This window comes from Protobothrops mucrosquamatus, unplaced genomic scaffold (assembly GCF_001527695.2).
Source record: "Protobothrops mucrosquamatus isolate PMUCROS unplaced genomic scaffold, P.Mucros_1.0 scaffold1, whole genome shotgun sequence".
NCBI classification, from domain to species: Eukaryota; Metazoa; Chordata; class Lepidosauria; order Squamata; family Viperidae; genus Protobothrops; species Protobothrops mucrosquamatus.
Genome location: NW_015386388.1, coordinates 5,931,235 through 5,946,379, shown reverse-complemented (window position 1 = coordinate 5,946,379; position 15,145 = coordinate 5,931,235). Strand labels below are relative to the sequence as shown.

General features: G+C 39.0%; 1 protein-coding gene across 1 annotated transcript in view; it reads left to right on the top strand.

The window, feature by feature from the left end:
- The window catches only part of ASIC2 (acid sensing ion channel subunit 2), a 187,221-nt gene that overhangs the window by 93,584 nt on the left and 78,492 nt on the right, over positions 1-15,145 (top strand). Inside the window, exon 2 of the mRNA XM_015832207.1 lies at positions 12,468-12,618. Within this exon, the coding sequence (XP_015687693.1) occupies positions 12,468-12,618 (151 nt within the window). The remainder of the gene's footprint in view (positions 1-12,467; positions 12,619-15,145) is intronic.

The following is a 15,145-nucleotide window of genomic DNA, read 5'->3' as shown; positions in this document are numbered from 1 at the left end:
CTTTGGTTAGTTTCCACCCGTTGCTTCTTGTCCTGCCTTCAGGCGCTTTGGAGAATAGCCTGACTCCCTCTTCTTTGTGGCAGCCCCTAAGATATTGGAACACTGCTATCATGTCCCCCCTCGTCCTTCTCTTCGTTAAACTAGACATACCCAATTCCAGCAACCGTTCCTTATATGTTTTAGCCTCCAGTCCCCTAATTATTTTTGTTGCTCTTCTCTGTACTCTTTCTAGAGTCTCAACATCTTTTTTACATCGTGGTGACCAAAACTGGATGCAGTATTCCAAGTGTGGCCTTACCAAGGCATTGTAAAGTGGTATTAATACTTCACGTGATCTTGATTCTATCCCTCTGTTAAAGTATTATCAGTATGCTTATGATACTCAATTGTCCATCTATATCAGTGTTTCTCAACCTTGACAATTTTAAGGCATGTGGACTTCAACTCCCAGAATTCCACAGCCAGCATTGCTGGCTGTGGAATTCTGGGAGTTGAAGTCCACATGCCTTAAATTTGTCAAAGTTGAGAAACACTGATCTATATCTTCAAGCAACTAAATATTGCTATTGAGGTTTTTTTTTTCAATGCCTGGAGTCTGTAGGATTCTGGGGAACTGGTAGGGAAGATCTAGCTTCAACTCAACCCTAAGAAGACCAAGTGGCTTTGCCTTTTATGGTATCCCAGATCCAGGAATTTTGCATCCTTGGTTCTTGATGGAATTTCACTGCCCCAGAAAAAAAACTATTATGTACATTTGAGAACTTTCCTAGACTTTCAGTTCAAGGAACAGATGGCACTCTTGGCCAGGGGATCTTGTGCACTAATTATGCCTTTTCCTAGATCAGGAGACAACTCACAATTACTTGTATCTTGACAATTTCCTAAATGGATTGCTGCAATTGCATTCTATTTGAGAATACTCTTGAAAACGTGTTGAAAGTTGCTACTGGTCCAAAAAGCATCAGTGTGGACACCTAAGAACTCATCTCAGTACGCCCATATTACACAAATATTTCAAGAGTTGCATTGACTCTCAATAGGCTTCTGGATACAATTTAAAGTGCTGGTTACTATCAGTAAAGCTCTTGAACCATGAGGCCAGGCTAATTGTGAGACTGATTTTCTTCAGTTGTTTCTGCCTGGCACATCAAATCTGGTGAGGTGAACATGCCTTGACTCTGATCTATGAAGCAGTGCTATTTGGCAGAATTCAGGAACCATGCCTTTTCTGTTGCAGTATTTGCTCTTTATAACATCACATTCCATGAAATTTGTGGTGGCATTTTTAAGTCCTTGAAAATCTAGATGTTCCCTCAGGCACGGTTGGGTAAGTCCATTGACGTAATTTTTTAAAAATGACTGTGGTCATGGGGGCTGACTTAGAATATTCTCAGATGCCATTCTGCTGTGACTGCTATTGATATTGTTATTGTCTTAGTTTGTTTTAACCTTATGCTTACTTGCCCACAGTTTCCATTGTGAGATTGGAAGTCATATTGCAGAGATAGATATTTCTGCATGTTCTGTTTCTGATTCTTTAATACAAATAGTCCTAATTTAGCAACCACCTTGTTTAACAACCATTCGTAGTTATGACAGTGATGAAAAAGTAACTTTATGACCAGTGTTCACATTTACAACTTTCACAGATCTATAAAGCAAAGGAAAACTGAAATAAGATCATTAGCACAGTTGCAGTTTCAGAAACTGATTGCTTTACTTAACAACTGAGTTCTGGTTCTCAATTGTGATTGCTAAATGAGACTAACTGCACCACTAACTACACAATCAAACCAAGTTATCTTTTGAGCAGAAGAAGAGCCAACAACATCTTTCATATTTCCTGTTTGTAGAATAAAACTCTGACATAGTTCCTAGACAGGTTTTGCTTTCTATCCACACTCTGGCCCATGTATAATGCAATCCATTTCTAAAACCACTCTTTAAAATGTTAAATATATTTCCTTTGAAGGTCTGTGCCATCAATCAGCCTTGTAAAGAGCCTCAGAACAGAGGATGAGCTGAAGGCATTGTAAGAAATCTTTAAGCAAATGTCCATCAACCTGATCTCTGACATTTTATAAAAGCTGAAAACAAGAATGCTGTTGAAGGTCGTTTTGTTTGTGTATAATCGATGTAGCAAAGCGCCACAGCCCAATCCTGAGTCCCCCAATTAGCAAATAGGTTACAGGCTCTGCCTCCCGTTCAGGTCTTCTCATGGGAGAGACCTAATTCCCTTCTCTACATGAAATGACAGCCTGCAAAAATATCAGCCAGACAAGTAACACAGCATTTACGTTTACTGACCAAAGAAAAGTAAACATTGACTGTTGATCTTTCAGGGTGTGATTTGAGGCAGGCCAAGTGCTGTTTTGAAGACTGAACAGTTTTATTTACAGTCTACCTTCTGGCTTATTATGAAAGTTATATCCCAAGAGCTCATAATCTAATTTACTGGTAAGCATGAATGCCCTAATGAAATAACAAGAACTAACATGTCAAAGATTCCAGTCACTCTCCTTCTCTCATAGTACAATTACCCCTATTAGGGTGTTTTATCTGCCCCAGTTTGGGTGCTATAGTGACATGGATAACAAGCCTCAGGAAAGACCACTACTGATTATTGATAAAGCACTCTACATAAGCCCAAAGGTATTCTTTTAACTTGAAGATGCCATAAATTATATAACAACAACAACAACAACAAGCAGCAGCAACAACAACAACAACAACAATAATAATAATAATAATAAAGTTGGAAGGGACCTTGGAGGTCATCTAGTCCAACCCCCTGCTCAGGCAGGAAACCCTATACCATTTCAGACAAATGGCTGTCCAGTCTCTTCTTAAAAACGTCCAGTGTTGGAGCATTCACCGCTTTTGGGGGCAGGTTGTTCCACTGATTAATTGTTCTAACTGTCAGGAAGTTTCTCCTTAGTTCTAGGTTGCTTCTCTCCTTGATTAGTTTCCATCCGTTGCTTCTTGTCCTGCCTTCAGGCGCTTTGGAAAATAGCTTGACTCCCTCTTCTTTATGGCAACCCCTGAGATATTGGAACACTGCTATCATGTCCCCCCTCGTCCTTCTCTTCATTAAACTAGACATACCCAATTCCAGCAGCCGTTCCTTTTATGCTTTAGCCTCCAGTCCCCTAATCATCTTTGTTGCTCTTCTCTGTACTCTTTCTAAAGTCTCAACATCTTTTTTACATCGCGGTGACCAAAACTGGATGCAGTATTCCAAGTGTGGCCTTAACCAAGGCATTGTAAAGTGGTATTAACACTTCACGTGATCTTGATTCTATCCCTCTGTTAATGCAGCCTAGCACTGTGTTGGCCTTTTTGGCAGCTGCAGCACACTGCTGGCTCATATTTAAATGATTGTCCACTAGGACTCCGAGGTCCCTCTCACAGTTACTACTATTGAGCAAGGTACCCCCTATACTATACCTGTACATTTGGTTTTTCTTGCCTAAATGTAGAACCTTACTTTTTCACCATTGAATTTCATTGTGTTGGATAGTGCCCAGTGTTCAAGTCTGTCCAGATCCTCCTGTATCTTAAGCTTGTCTTCTGGAGCGTTGGCTATTCCTGCCAGCTTGGTGTCATCTGCAAATTTGATTATTTCCCCATCTATCCCCTCGTCCAAATCGTTGATGAAGATGTTGAAGAGCACTGGGCCCAGAACAGAGCCCTGGGGCACCCCACTACATACTTCCCTCCATGTAGATGCATTTCCATTGAGGACCACACGCTGAGTACGGCCAGTCAGCCAGCTACGGATCCATCTGGTGGTGATGGTGTCTAATCCACATTTTTCTATCTTATCAAGTAGTAGGCTGTGATCTACTTTATCAAATACCTTACTCTATATTTAGATTCCTTTTTCAACAAAGAATAATTTCGATATGTGTTTTATTATTCTAATATGGCTCAGTTCTCAGTTCTTGCGTAAGATTAGAATGGGCACTTTAACATAGTGCCCTGTATGTGTCCAAACATCAGCGAGATGTTTATTTTTTTTAACTTAAAGTTAATTAAATCAATATTTAGTCTGCTGGATCCAATTGTTTAGGAATCTGTCTTCCAATTCATATTTTGGTATATTTTGCTTATTAAGAGATGTGGTGTGGTGTCTAATGCAGCTCCTTTTCTTTCCCCCATTATCCATCAAAGTCAAGTGTACTTGTTAGCTTTGTTGTAATCTTCTCACAAAAGCTTTAAAAAAAGCTGGTATGATTGCATGACCTCTGTAGGTGCTATGTACCAAATAATAAATCTGTACTGTAGATATATTTACAAGAAGATCACAGGTGTTGGTGACCAAGCCATCCTATGGAGATGTGTCAAAGAACTCTAGGGAAGTTATTTTCAGATTTTATTGGAACGGTCTTGCTATTAACTTCACATAAGACAGTATTTAAGTGAAGAATCATCAACTTCAAAAAGAGTCTGAAGAGCCATGAGTTGCTATTAATATTGTTGTGCCTGAAAGCTAAAAACATTTCAAGTCTCAAAAGTACATTAACCTACCACTCCAGACAAGTGGCTGTAAACATACATAAGAGCTAACAGAGCTTTTTACAGCCTGGAGGCCTATTTTCTGCTAAGTTCATTCTTCATAGTATACCCACTATGAAATTCTGGAGATTTTCTGTCTCTGAGCATGCTGATTGAGAAGTAGAATATTTATTAGACTATTATTACTTGTTCTGTTGGTGGGAAAAGGATAAAAAGAAACTTTGTTTGACCAGAATCAGGCAAGGTCATCTTCTCAAATGCTAGGTCTACACTGCATTGTCTGTTTTCAGTGTTGTACTACCAGTGGAAAATAAAACCCCTGCAGATGGAAAGCTTGCCATTTACAGAGAAAGCTGAAATAATATAGCTTGTATCGAGCATTTGAATGATTTATAAAAATCTAAAAGAAAGGAGGGGCATAAAAAGAATGAGGATAGTGATTGGGAGAGAAGACTTACTTTTATACTCATCTCAAAGCGTATTTTAGTGCTAAGGCTTTTCCTGAGATTGGAACTTGTTAAGAAGAGCATGCAGACTATACTTCCCGCCCTCCACTGGGGGAAATATAGTTATCAGACACATACCTGAATTTAGGTGAGAAGGACATGGGGAGGGTCTGACGTTTTAAGGCAAAATTGTTTCTCCATTTGAGCAGAAAAATCGAAATGAAAACAAGCACAAGACAGAGTCATAGAAATAGTTTAGCACCCTCCTCGTCTCTGTTGAGATGCCATAAATAGCAGTATCGGGAAAACAAAGATTCCTTATTTTGATTTAGACTGTAATTTGCCATAACTACAAATGAACAGAAGGCTGTGTTTCACTGGCAGTCTTTAGAAGTATGTTAAATCAGGTGCCGAACAATCAGCACTATTTAGTGTTGCTTGATTGGTTATTTCAAAAGTAATAGCTAATATTCAGGCAACATGGGGGAAAAAAGTGATTGTGTTCAGCGCTGTAGTTGAGCTATAAAGTAAAGAAAGTGTTGTCATCATGGCTGTTTCCCCAAAGTATGAAATTGCCCAGAATGAAGAATAATAGGGAAATGAAGAGCAGAGGGAACTCAAGCCCTCCACTGTACAATAATAGTTACACTCTTTTCCAATTCTTACTGCCTAATCACCGGTATCTCAATATTTGATACTGATATGAATGTGAACAATAGAGTGCAGGTAGTCCTCTACTTACGATCACAATGGAGCCCAACACTTCTGTTGCTAAGCAAAACGTTTATTATATGAGTTTTGCCCCATTTTACAACCTTTCTTGCCACAGATTTTAAGTGAATCACTGAAGTTGTTAAGTTAGTAATATGGTTGTTAAGTGAATCTGGCTTCCCCATTGACTTTGTCAGAAAGTCACAAAAGGGACACTGTAACAGTCATAAATATGAGTCAGTTACCCAGCGTCTGAATTTTGATCACATGACTATGGACATGCTGCAATGGTCGTAAGTATGAAAAACAGTAATAAGTCACTTCTTTTAGTGCCACTGTAACTTTGAACAGTCACTAAACAAATAACTGTAAGTCAAAGACTAACCATATAAAAAAGCAGTGCTATTTTTGTCATAGAACTCACCGAAACGGAGTTCTGGCACCTTTTTTTGACAGATTTTCCAAGTTTTAAAAGTAACTTTTGAAAAATTGATGTTTGGTCCACATGGACTTGAATCGCCCTGTCGAGCGTAGCAGGTTGGTGGCAAAATCATTAAAATGGTGCATGCGAGCTGCTTGTGTGTCGAGTCTGATGCATGCGTACTTCGTCTGGCTGCTCAGCTTGGGGCATTGCTCGGCTTGTGACTGGTCATGTGGTCACGCGCTGAGTGCTTACTGCGAGCGACTGTTTCATTACACAACTGACGTGTGTGGGTGTGTGTACAGTGATTGAGTATGTGTGAAAGGTAAATAAAAGATTAACAAGATGTGAGTTCCGGCACCTTTTTTCTTACAAAAAAACACTGTAAAAAAAGTATGACCTTTTAGCCCTAATTTTGCTTGCATGTTTATCATACAAAACATGTCTCTTTGGATTAAATGAAACCCCAGGTTTCTATTTCCACTATCAAGCAAGAATCAGACAGAAGCCTTGGGTTGCTTTCAAACAGGGTATCAAGATCAAACTTTATTTGCTTATATTAAGTATATAGTAGAGACATATTTCTTCTGTATTTAAAACCTTTCAAGCTGTCATGCTTGGGACTCCGTTGATAGGTTTATATAATGTCTTACTATTTTTACTTTGAGTTCTCCTATGGTAGTGAATTCCATTTGTTAATACCATTTCCTGACTTTAATCCAAATTCATCTTCTTTGAATGATTTAGACTTTTAATATAAGACTGTGGCTCCACCATTATCAGTTTCTTTCCGCATAAAATAGCTTCAATAAGATTTTAATATATTCGTGAAGAGTTGCATATGCTCTATGTAAGGAGCATAACTAGCCTTAACTAGTATGATTAAAATACTAGTATGTAGTACTAGCCTTAAACAGTATGACCAACATTGTAGCCTTAACTAGCATGACTAATACTCGTGCATATTTACAGTCACAAAATAGTCTATTTTTGTAGCTTGTGTCTCTATGATAGCTTTACAAGAGTTCTCAGAGATGTTGAGATAGAAGGGGTTCTGTAGATTGAATAGATACTAAGAAATAATTGGCAGATATGTCCATTTCTAAGAGAAATCAAACCACTAGTGGTCAGTGTCAGTGTCTAGCCACTACTTGTTTTAATTGGTCATATTAATACCGTGTTTCCCTGAAAATAAGATCTATCCCAAAAATAAGACCTAGCTTGATTTTTACATTTTTACATATGTGCCTTATCCCCAAAATAAGCCCTAGTTAGGACCCTACCCACTCCATCCCACTGTCTGGTTGCTCACAGCCACAATGGAGGGGCTGGAGGGCGCGCAGTGAACTACTGCCACTGTCATGAGGTGAGATGAGACAGATGGCTGGGGGTGGAGTTGCCCCATGAGCCCTGCAACCACAGACCTTAGGCACTGCAGCCAGGCCACCCATGCCCCACCACCTGCCTTGCCTCACCTTGTGGTGAGACAGAGTGGGCGGCTGGCTGTGCAGGCTCCTGCCTCACCTCAACTCATGGCGGTGGCACTGGCTCCCTCTGTGCCGCTTTGAAGTTCCCTTCTGGACGCCCCAACAGACCCATCATTAGGAGAGACCTGGAGATGAAGGGACTCCCTGAATGCCCTCAGCTCCCCAACATGGCACTCCAGTTCCTGCAACCTTCGGCTCCTGCACCCCTGGGCTAGGTAGCCACTCACTTTCCTACAAAACTGCCCCCCCAAGCACCACCCATTCCTAGTCGGGGCACTGAGGTGGGTCCTACCCAGCAGGCAAGTCAATGAGCCCTGGCTTTCTTGCAACCACCCTGCACATCAGCTGGCTGGGCAGTAGGCAAAGGTGGAGCTTGGGAGGCAGCAGCAGGGCGCAGCCCACAAGCAGCAACAGCAGAATCCCCCCAGGATGGCCCCACCAGTACCCAGCTGCGCACTATTTAACCCTGAGCATCCAGACCAAAGCCTCGGGCTGGTAAGGAGGCAGTGGTTCCAAGAGGGGATGGCGGCCGCAACAGGGCAGGGCAGGCAACGAGCGGAATGTTCCTTCTCCACCGCTGTTTCCCCCTCAGAGCTGCAAGCATGAGGCAGCTCCCAGCAGCACCTCTCTCCTTAAGCCCACCAAAGCTCCAGTCTGGGTGCTTAGGGTTAAATAGCGCGCAGCTGGCACCGGCGAGGCTGTCCTGGGGGGATTCTGCTGTTGCTTATGGTGGCAGCCTCCTGTCCCGTGGTGGCCAAGAGCAAGCAGACGGTGGGACAGAGTGGGCAGGTGGCCACAAAATAAGACATCCCCCGAAAATAAGCCATAATAATCTTTTGGTCCAAAAAGAATATAAGACTGGATCTTATTTTCAGAGAAACATCATAGGAATCCATAGAAATTAGATTTTGCCCACTTCAGTTGCATTAAAAAAATTTGATCCACCAAATACTTGAAAGCAAATTTTATTGACATTTTCAACATTTTGGCAGATTTTAATGGAGAAATTTAAACATTTTGTCTAATGTGGAAATTTTTAAAAGTTCATTTTAAAACAGCAGCCAGTAGCTTAAATGTTGTTTGTGATTCTCCTAAGAAAGATTAACAAGTTGAAAGCCAAATTAAAAACACAATACTACTTAAAAATCCAAACTCAATTACTGTGCCTCAAGCATTTTTAACTTCACTCCCACACCATTGCTTACAAGCTTGTACACAGCCATGATCTTCAGATGATAAAAGGTTCAGGTCAAAGTGGTGAGGGCTTCTACAGTTTTTCTGCCCCTTCCTTTTTTGGAGCATCCTCCTAGCATCTCTACTGCTTTGGTTGCCTTTTTTTATTTTCCAGATGTTTTATGTTCCCTGACATCTCAAAATTTGATGGCATCTACGCCCATTATCATGCTATTTGCCTTAGTATTTAGAAAAGCATTTAGAAAAGCAAAATTCCTCATCTTACCAGCAGCAAATGACCCGTCTTGGTTTTTAACCAGCTTTGTTTTCATTTGTATGTAATATTGAATCTTGAAAGATCTACAAAAAGGAGTTCAATATTTTTATTATATCAGGTTTTCCCCAACCTGATATCTTCCAGGTATCTTGGACCTCACTTCCCATAACATCTGGCCAGATAACAGTGCTGGTTTTGGATTATGGGAAGTGAAATCCAACAGATTCACAATCACGAGATTATGAAGTTGGGAAAGGTTGCTTCTGAGATAAAGTATTTGAATAGACTCTGTAAAATAATGATGCAGTGTAATTGACTTGACTCAATCAAGGGCCCCAGAAACAATATAACTTGTAAAAATCTCAATGGAAAATGCCAATTTAAGCAATGATAAGAGATCACTTATTTTTCACTCAATCCATGTATACTGTAGTACAAGGGTGTCAAACTGCCGGCCCATGGGCCGGATGCGTCATGCCAGAACCGCGCCCATCCCATTGCCAGCAATGGAGAAAAAGTTGTGATATGTCGCGACACATCACGTGACGTTGCGAGTTTGACACCCCTGCTGTAGGAGAATGCACCAATGACCGTATCATAAAATAAAGTGAACTTAAAGATATTCACAATTAGGATCTGTAAGGTTATGTTGCAGTGTTATGTCAGCTGCTTTATAAGAGACGGCTGGTTAAAACTAAAAGCAGTTTAACTGAAAGCTTTTGAATGGGAGAGCAGAGTGATGAGGCCTACAGAGGTAATACAGAGTAATCTTATTAATTTACCTTTTGACAAATGGGGGTTTGTGAGAACAGGTAATTTTCAACTTAGGACCATAATTGAGCCATAATATCAGTTACAAGTTGTGACAGTCAGAAAGGGGGAAAACACATGATCGGATCTAATTTTATGAACTTTTCTGAAGTGGGCATTAAGTGACACATTGTCTGCTATGGAGTAGTTTTTGCCAGAAACCAAAAATAAATGCTGGTTCCAGCAAAAATGTAAATTGCAGTCAGCATGAGATGGATGGTGCAAATTTCAGTTGATTGTTGAGTACCCAAAATGCAGTCACATGACAGTGGGCAGTTTGACATAGGAATTTCGAATCCAGGATGTAAGTAGGTTTTTCAGGGTCTGTTGTAACTTCAAATGGTCCCTAAGCAACCAGTTATAAGTTGAGAACTACCTATAGCTAAATCCATTCTGAGGAATTTTGTGAGTAGCATCTGTTTTTTAACATCAACATTTTCTCCAGATTCCAGATATGCTGATACTTCTTTTTTTTCTCATTTATATATAACATTATATAAAATAATGTTGCCTGCATAAATTCCCTCTCACAAATCCTTTTGTAACATATAATGGTGGTTGTTTTGCTGTTCCTGCCTTTGGACAAAAGTTGGCAGCACAGCCAATGTTAAAAAAATAGTATGCAAGATCTATCCCACCTCCATTCCGTGCTATTGATATTTTTTATTTTTATAATAGTCCACTTAATGACCAATTGTTTGGTGACCATTTGATATTACGATGGACTCTGAAAAGCTATTCCTAATTTAGCTTCGGACTTCTGATGGTGGCACGCATACACACACACACACACACACACACACACACACACACACACACATCCCTTGCCTATGGTCACATGACCACATTTCAGGTGTTGGAAACTGGCTCACCTCTCTGGCTGGTTGCAACATTCCACGGTCACAATTTACTACATTTTTTTACCAGTTTCCAGCTTTTTTGAATGATTTCTGGCAAAAAGTGCACATAGGAATGGATTCACGTAGTGATCATCACAAAAACAGTTGTAAAATTATGTTGGCTTTGTGCCTTGACTTATGACTGTCATGACTTACAATAGAATTTATTACAGTGATACGTTGAGCCAGTTTCCAACTAGTTCATTAAGCTGCTCCTTGTTGGTCCTTTCTATTGTATTTATTAAAACATTATTTTTCATTTAAATTACAAACTTTTTACTTCTTTGTATGTTGGAAATTCCCTGAATTTATATAATTTTCAAATGGAGAAGTTCTTTATTACGCACTTCTTAATAAAGTTAAAAGAAATTAAGGAAGAAGAAATAAGAAATAAGGTGTAAATGCCAGGCCTAGTTCCTTGCTCCTGCTAGGGCCATTCAAAAGCAGAATATATTATGCAAAAATAAGGAAATTTGCTCAAATTGCTTTACATATAAGAGTTGCAAATATTAGCTGTAATGGGAAAAGGCAGAAGAGGAAAGGGTATGCCTGTATAACTAAACAATGGTTGTTTTGCTAGTTTTTTGGATTTTATTATTTGTTATTATATTTGTTATTATATTATTTGTAATGCCTTCTGGATAACCATTTGACTGGGATGGTATAAGGTCTCCTACCTTGAGCAGGGATTTGGACTAGAAGAGGTCCCTTCCAGCCCTGTATTCTATGTTATTAGCATTTTTCTTAAATATTGAGTTTAAGTTACATAGTTTATAGTATTTTTTTTAATATTTACTATATTCCATATCCTTAAGCTGTCTTTAAAAAATTTGTAAACTATAAAGATGTAGATACTATAATGCATAAATTTGCTGAAAGAGACTTCCTAGTGCATAGGAGTATGAAGCAGTTGAGTATTGTACACTCTTATTTTTCCTCCAAGATGAGGCTGGTATCTACAAGAAACAGCATTACCTATGGCGATATTTAGTCACAGAACAAGATGTTTGTGAAGCTGTCTCTACTAGGACTTTCAGATGATTAGTTTGGGATTGTGAGATGGATGTAAAAATATGTCACAATCTACTACATTGCTACTGGCAAAATATTATATTCTATTACAATATCTACATTTTATCTACCACTTAATGATCATATATGTAATGGCATTAATTACATTATTTAGAATTTTAAAGTTCATCATTTATTCATGTATTAATTTGGCTTTTTTAAAATTAGGAGCCACTTTAGCAATCTATAATTAAAAATAAGTGTCATCAAATGGTATGGGTCTTGGTATTCATAGTTAATGTATATCCGTATGTTTGAACTGTAGGAGATATTTTATATAAAGGTTTCAATCAGTTAATTAGGCTTTGAAAGATGATTCTGTGAGAGTATCCTCCTCACAGAAACCCATATGATTCCCACTCTGGTGTTATTCAGAAAGTCACTGAAAACTTGGCTGATTTCCCAGGCCTTGGGCAAGGTGGTAATTGAGTCTCTGTCTTGCTTGTTATAAAAAGTTTGCCTTCTAGATGTATATGCTCTGTTTCTTTTTTTAAAATTGTTTCTGCTTTTTTAAGTTGAAGCCACCCAGAGTTATGTCCTTTAAATTCTATTAAATAGCATTAAATAAAGTTATATTACTTAGACTTTCTGAAATTAAGTTCACAGAACCTAAGAATGTTTCTCAGCTATGATTTTTCTCCCTTTCTTCCCTAGGTGTTTACGAAATATGGGAAATGCTACATGTTTAACTCAGGAGAAGAGGGGCATCCACTGTTGACCACGTTCAAGGGTGGGACAGGCAATGGCCTGGAGATAATGCTGGACATTCAGCAAGATGAGTACTTGCCAATATGGGGAGAAACAGGTGAGAAGAGAACTATTTATTCTGATTATCTGTTGCCAGATAGATATTTGCTGATCTTTAGCCAGTTCAGTATTAAAAATAAGTTGAAGTTGAATCAACATAGTCCAGTATAGTGGAATTGCAGTTCCTATGCCTCCCAGATTCCAGAAAACATAAAGTTTCTTTTAAATCAAACTTGCCTCTTTGTGACTTAATGAAATCCATGCAGGATTTTTATCCCACCTTTATTACTTTATAATGCTACTTCCTCCTCCTATTTTCTCCATAACAAGAACTCCGTGAAGTGGGTTGAGCTGAAAGAGAATGATTGGCCCAAAGTCACTCAGCCAGCTTTCATGCCTAAGCGAAAATGTAATTCATTGCCTCCTGATTACCAGGCCATCCTCTTAACCGCTACACCAAACTGGCTCTCAGCAAAGGGTATTTTTTGGGCAACAATACAGACATGATTCACCAGTGTTTTCTTTCAGAATATTTCCAATTCAGCCTATAGCCATGATAATCTGTCATCTAAGGATCAATCAGGCCAGACCCTACATATTATACAAGCCAGACAAGATCAGCCTGATGCTACTACCTGCTCAAACAGCCTTCCATTTTTTTTTTATGGCATTAATTGAAATTACAGTGAGGACATGTAAAGTCTGGTTGTTCTGTTCCCAGCTATGACTATCATACATATATGTGAAATTCTGAAACAGGACATAATGGAGACAAGTGCTTCTTGTGTATTTCCAGCATTTCATATTTAACAGCATACTGCTTTCACAGCTAAACCTACTGATAGACCTAGATCCCATTTGAATTTATCACAATTGGGTCCTTAATATATTCCTGGTGAATGGAAGGTGTAAATAAATAATGGGGAATTGGTACCTTCCCGTTCTGAACGTTAGATCCTTTTCTCCCATTAGAAAACTGATAGCCAAATTGAAATGCAGTTAGTTGTTTCAGTGCAGTTCTCTGAATAAAACATTCATGGAAAAGGTTACACAAATGTGCATGCATTTCTGAAAAAGGACAACATAGTATTTCATTAAATAATTTTATTGCTATTATTGTGTCATGAGCCGATCTGAAAATAGACTAGAACAACCTTAATGGTAAGAAAATATATAATATGAAAACAACTTGAGAAATTTGTTCTTATTCCTAATTAATACCATGGTTGGAGTTCGGTATAATTTTGTCTTATATATAGGAAATTCTCGGCGTATGGCTACAATTGGAACCAGAATTTCTGTTGCTATGTGATGGTTGTTAAATGAGTTATTCCTGATTTTATGACCTTTATGCCATGGTTGTTAAATGAATCACTGCAGTTGTTAAGTGAATCATGCAGTCATTAAATAAGTCCAGCTTCTCCATTGATTTTGCTTGATAGAAGCCGGTTGCAAAGGACACAAATGATGATCACATGACCTAGCGTGCTGCAACCATTGCACATACATCCTGCTTGCCAAATGCCTAAATTTTGATCCCATGACGTGAGAATACTACAATGGTCATAAGTGCAATTACTGGTTATAAGTCACTTTTTACAGTGCCTTTTTAACTTCAAATGGTTGCTAAATGAATGGTTGTAAATTGAGCACTACCTGTAAACAAAAATAGAAATAGTTTAGTCTGTGCTATTATTTATTCTATTTTTTTCTTTGAATGATTTACAATCATCCAACACTGTTTAAGAGGAACAAGAATTTGAATCCAGTTCTTCTCTCTTTAAATGCAACAGTATCATTTTACACATCATCATCAGTGGAGCTTAAACTTCAAAGCAGAACTCCAAAATTGTTTCATATATATTAGGCTTATATTGACTCTTTCTTCAGTAAAGGTAGTAGTTAGCATTTGAAAGTGACTGTGGACATGTGCTTACTTTAAGATATCTCTGCTCTGCCAGAGGAGCAATCAGGTTTTAATATTAGCAGAACAAGGATAGCAGCAATGTATAGAGGTGACTTTATTCTTGTGAGAAAATTCATTCCAGCAGCAAATAAGTGGGTAGAATATGGGATATGGTTAAAAAAAAATCAGTTCTCCTTTTGTTGCATCAGCAACAAAATCTTAAATTTCTGAGATCTAAGAAGCAATGTTAGCATCTTGCTGAATTTTGTTTTAAGATTATATCTGGAATTGCCATAACTACAAAACCAGACTTGAGAATCTGGATAACACTTGGAGGAGAGATATGAAAAGATAGGAAAAAAACTTTATAAAGAACTTTTGTGACAAGTCTACACAATTTTATCTGGCCAAGGAATGCTCTCCAAAATGGAATGGCTTAGACCACTGGTTCTCAACCTTCCTAATGCCGTGACCCTTTAATACAGTTCCTCATGTTGTGGTGACCCCCAACCCTAAGGGCTCTCCAAGCGCGCACTGATGCCACCAACTCACCCGCCACGCCCAGGGCTCAGCACACCTCGCCTATCCTCGCCTCACTTCCAAAGGTCCCGGTCTGCCTGGCTCCAGCTGGCTGGGGAGGGGGGCAGGAAGGCCGCTCCGCCGGCTCCGCCCAGCCTGG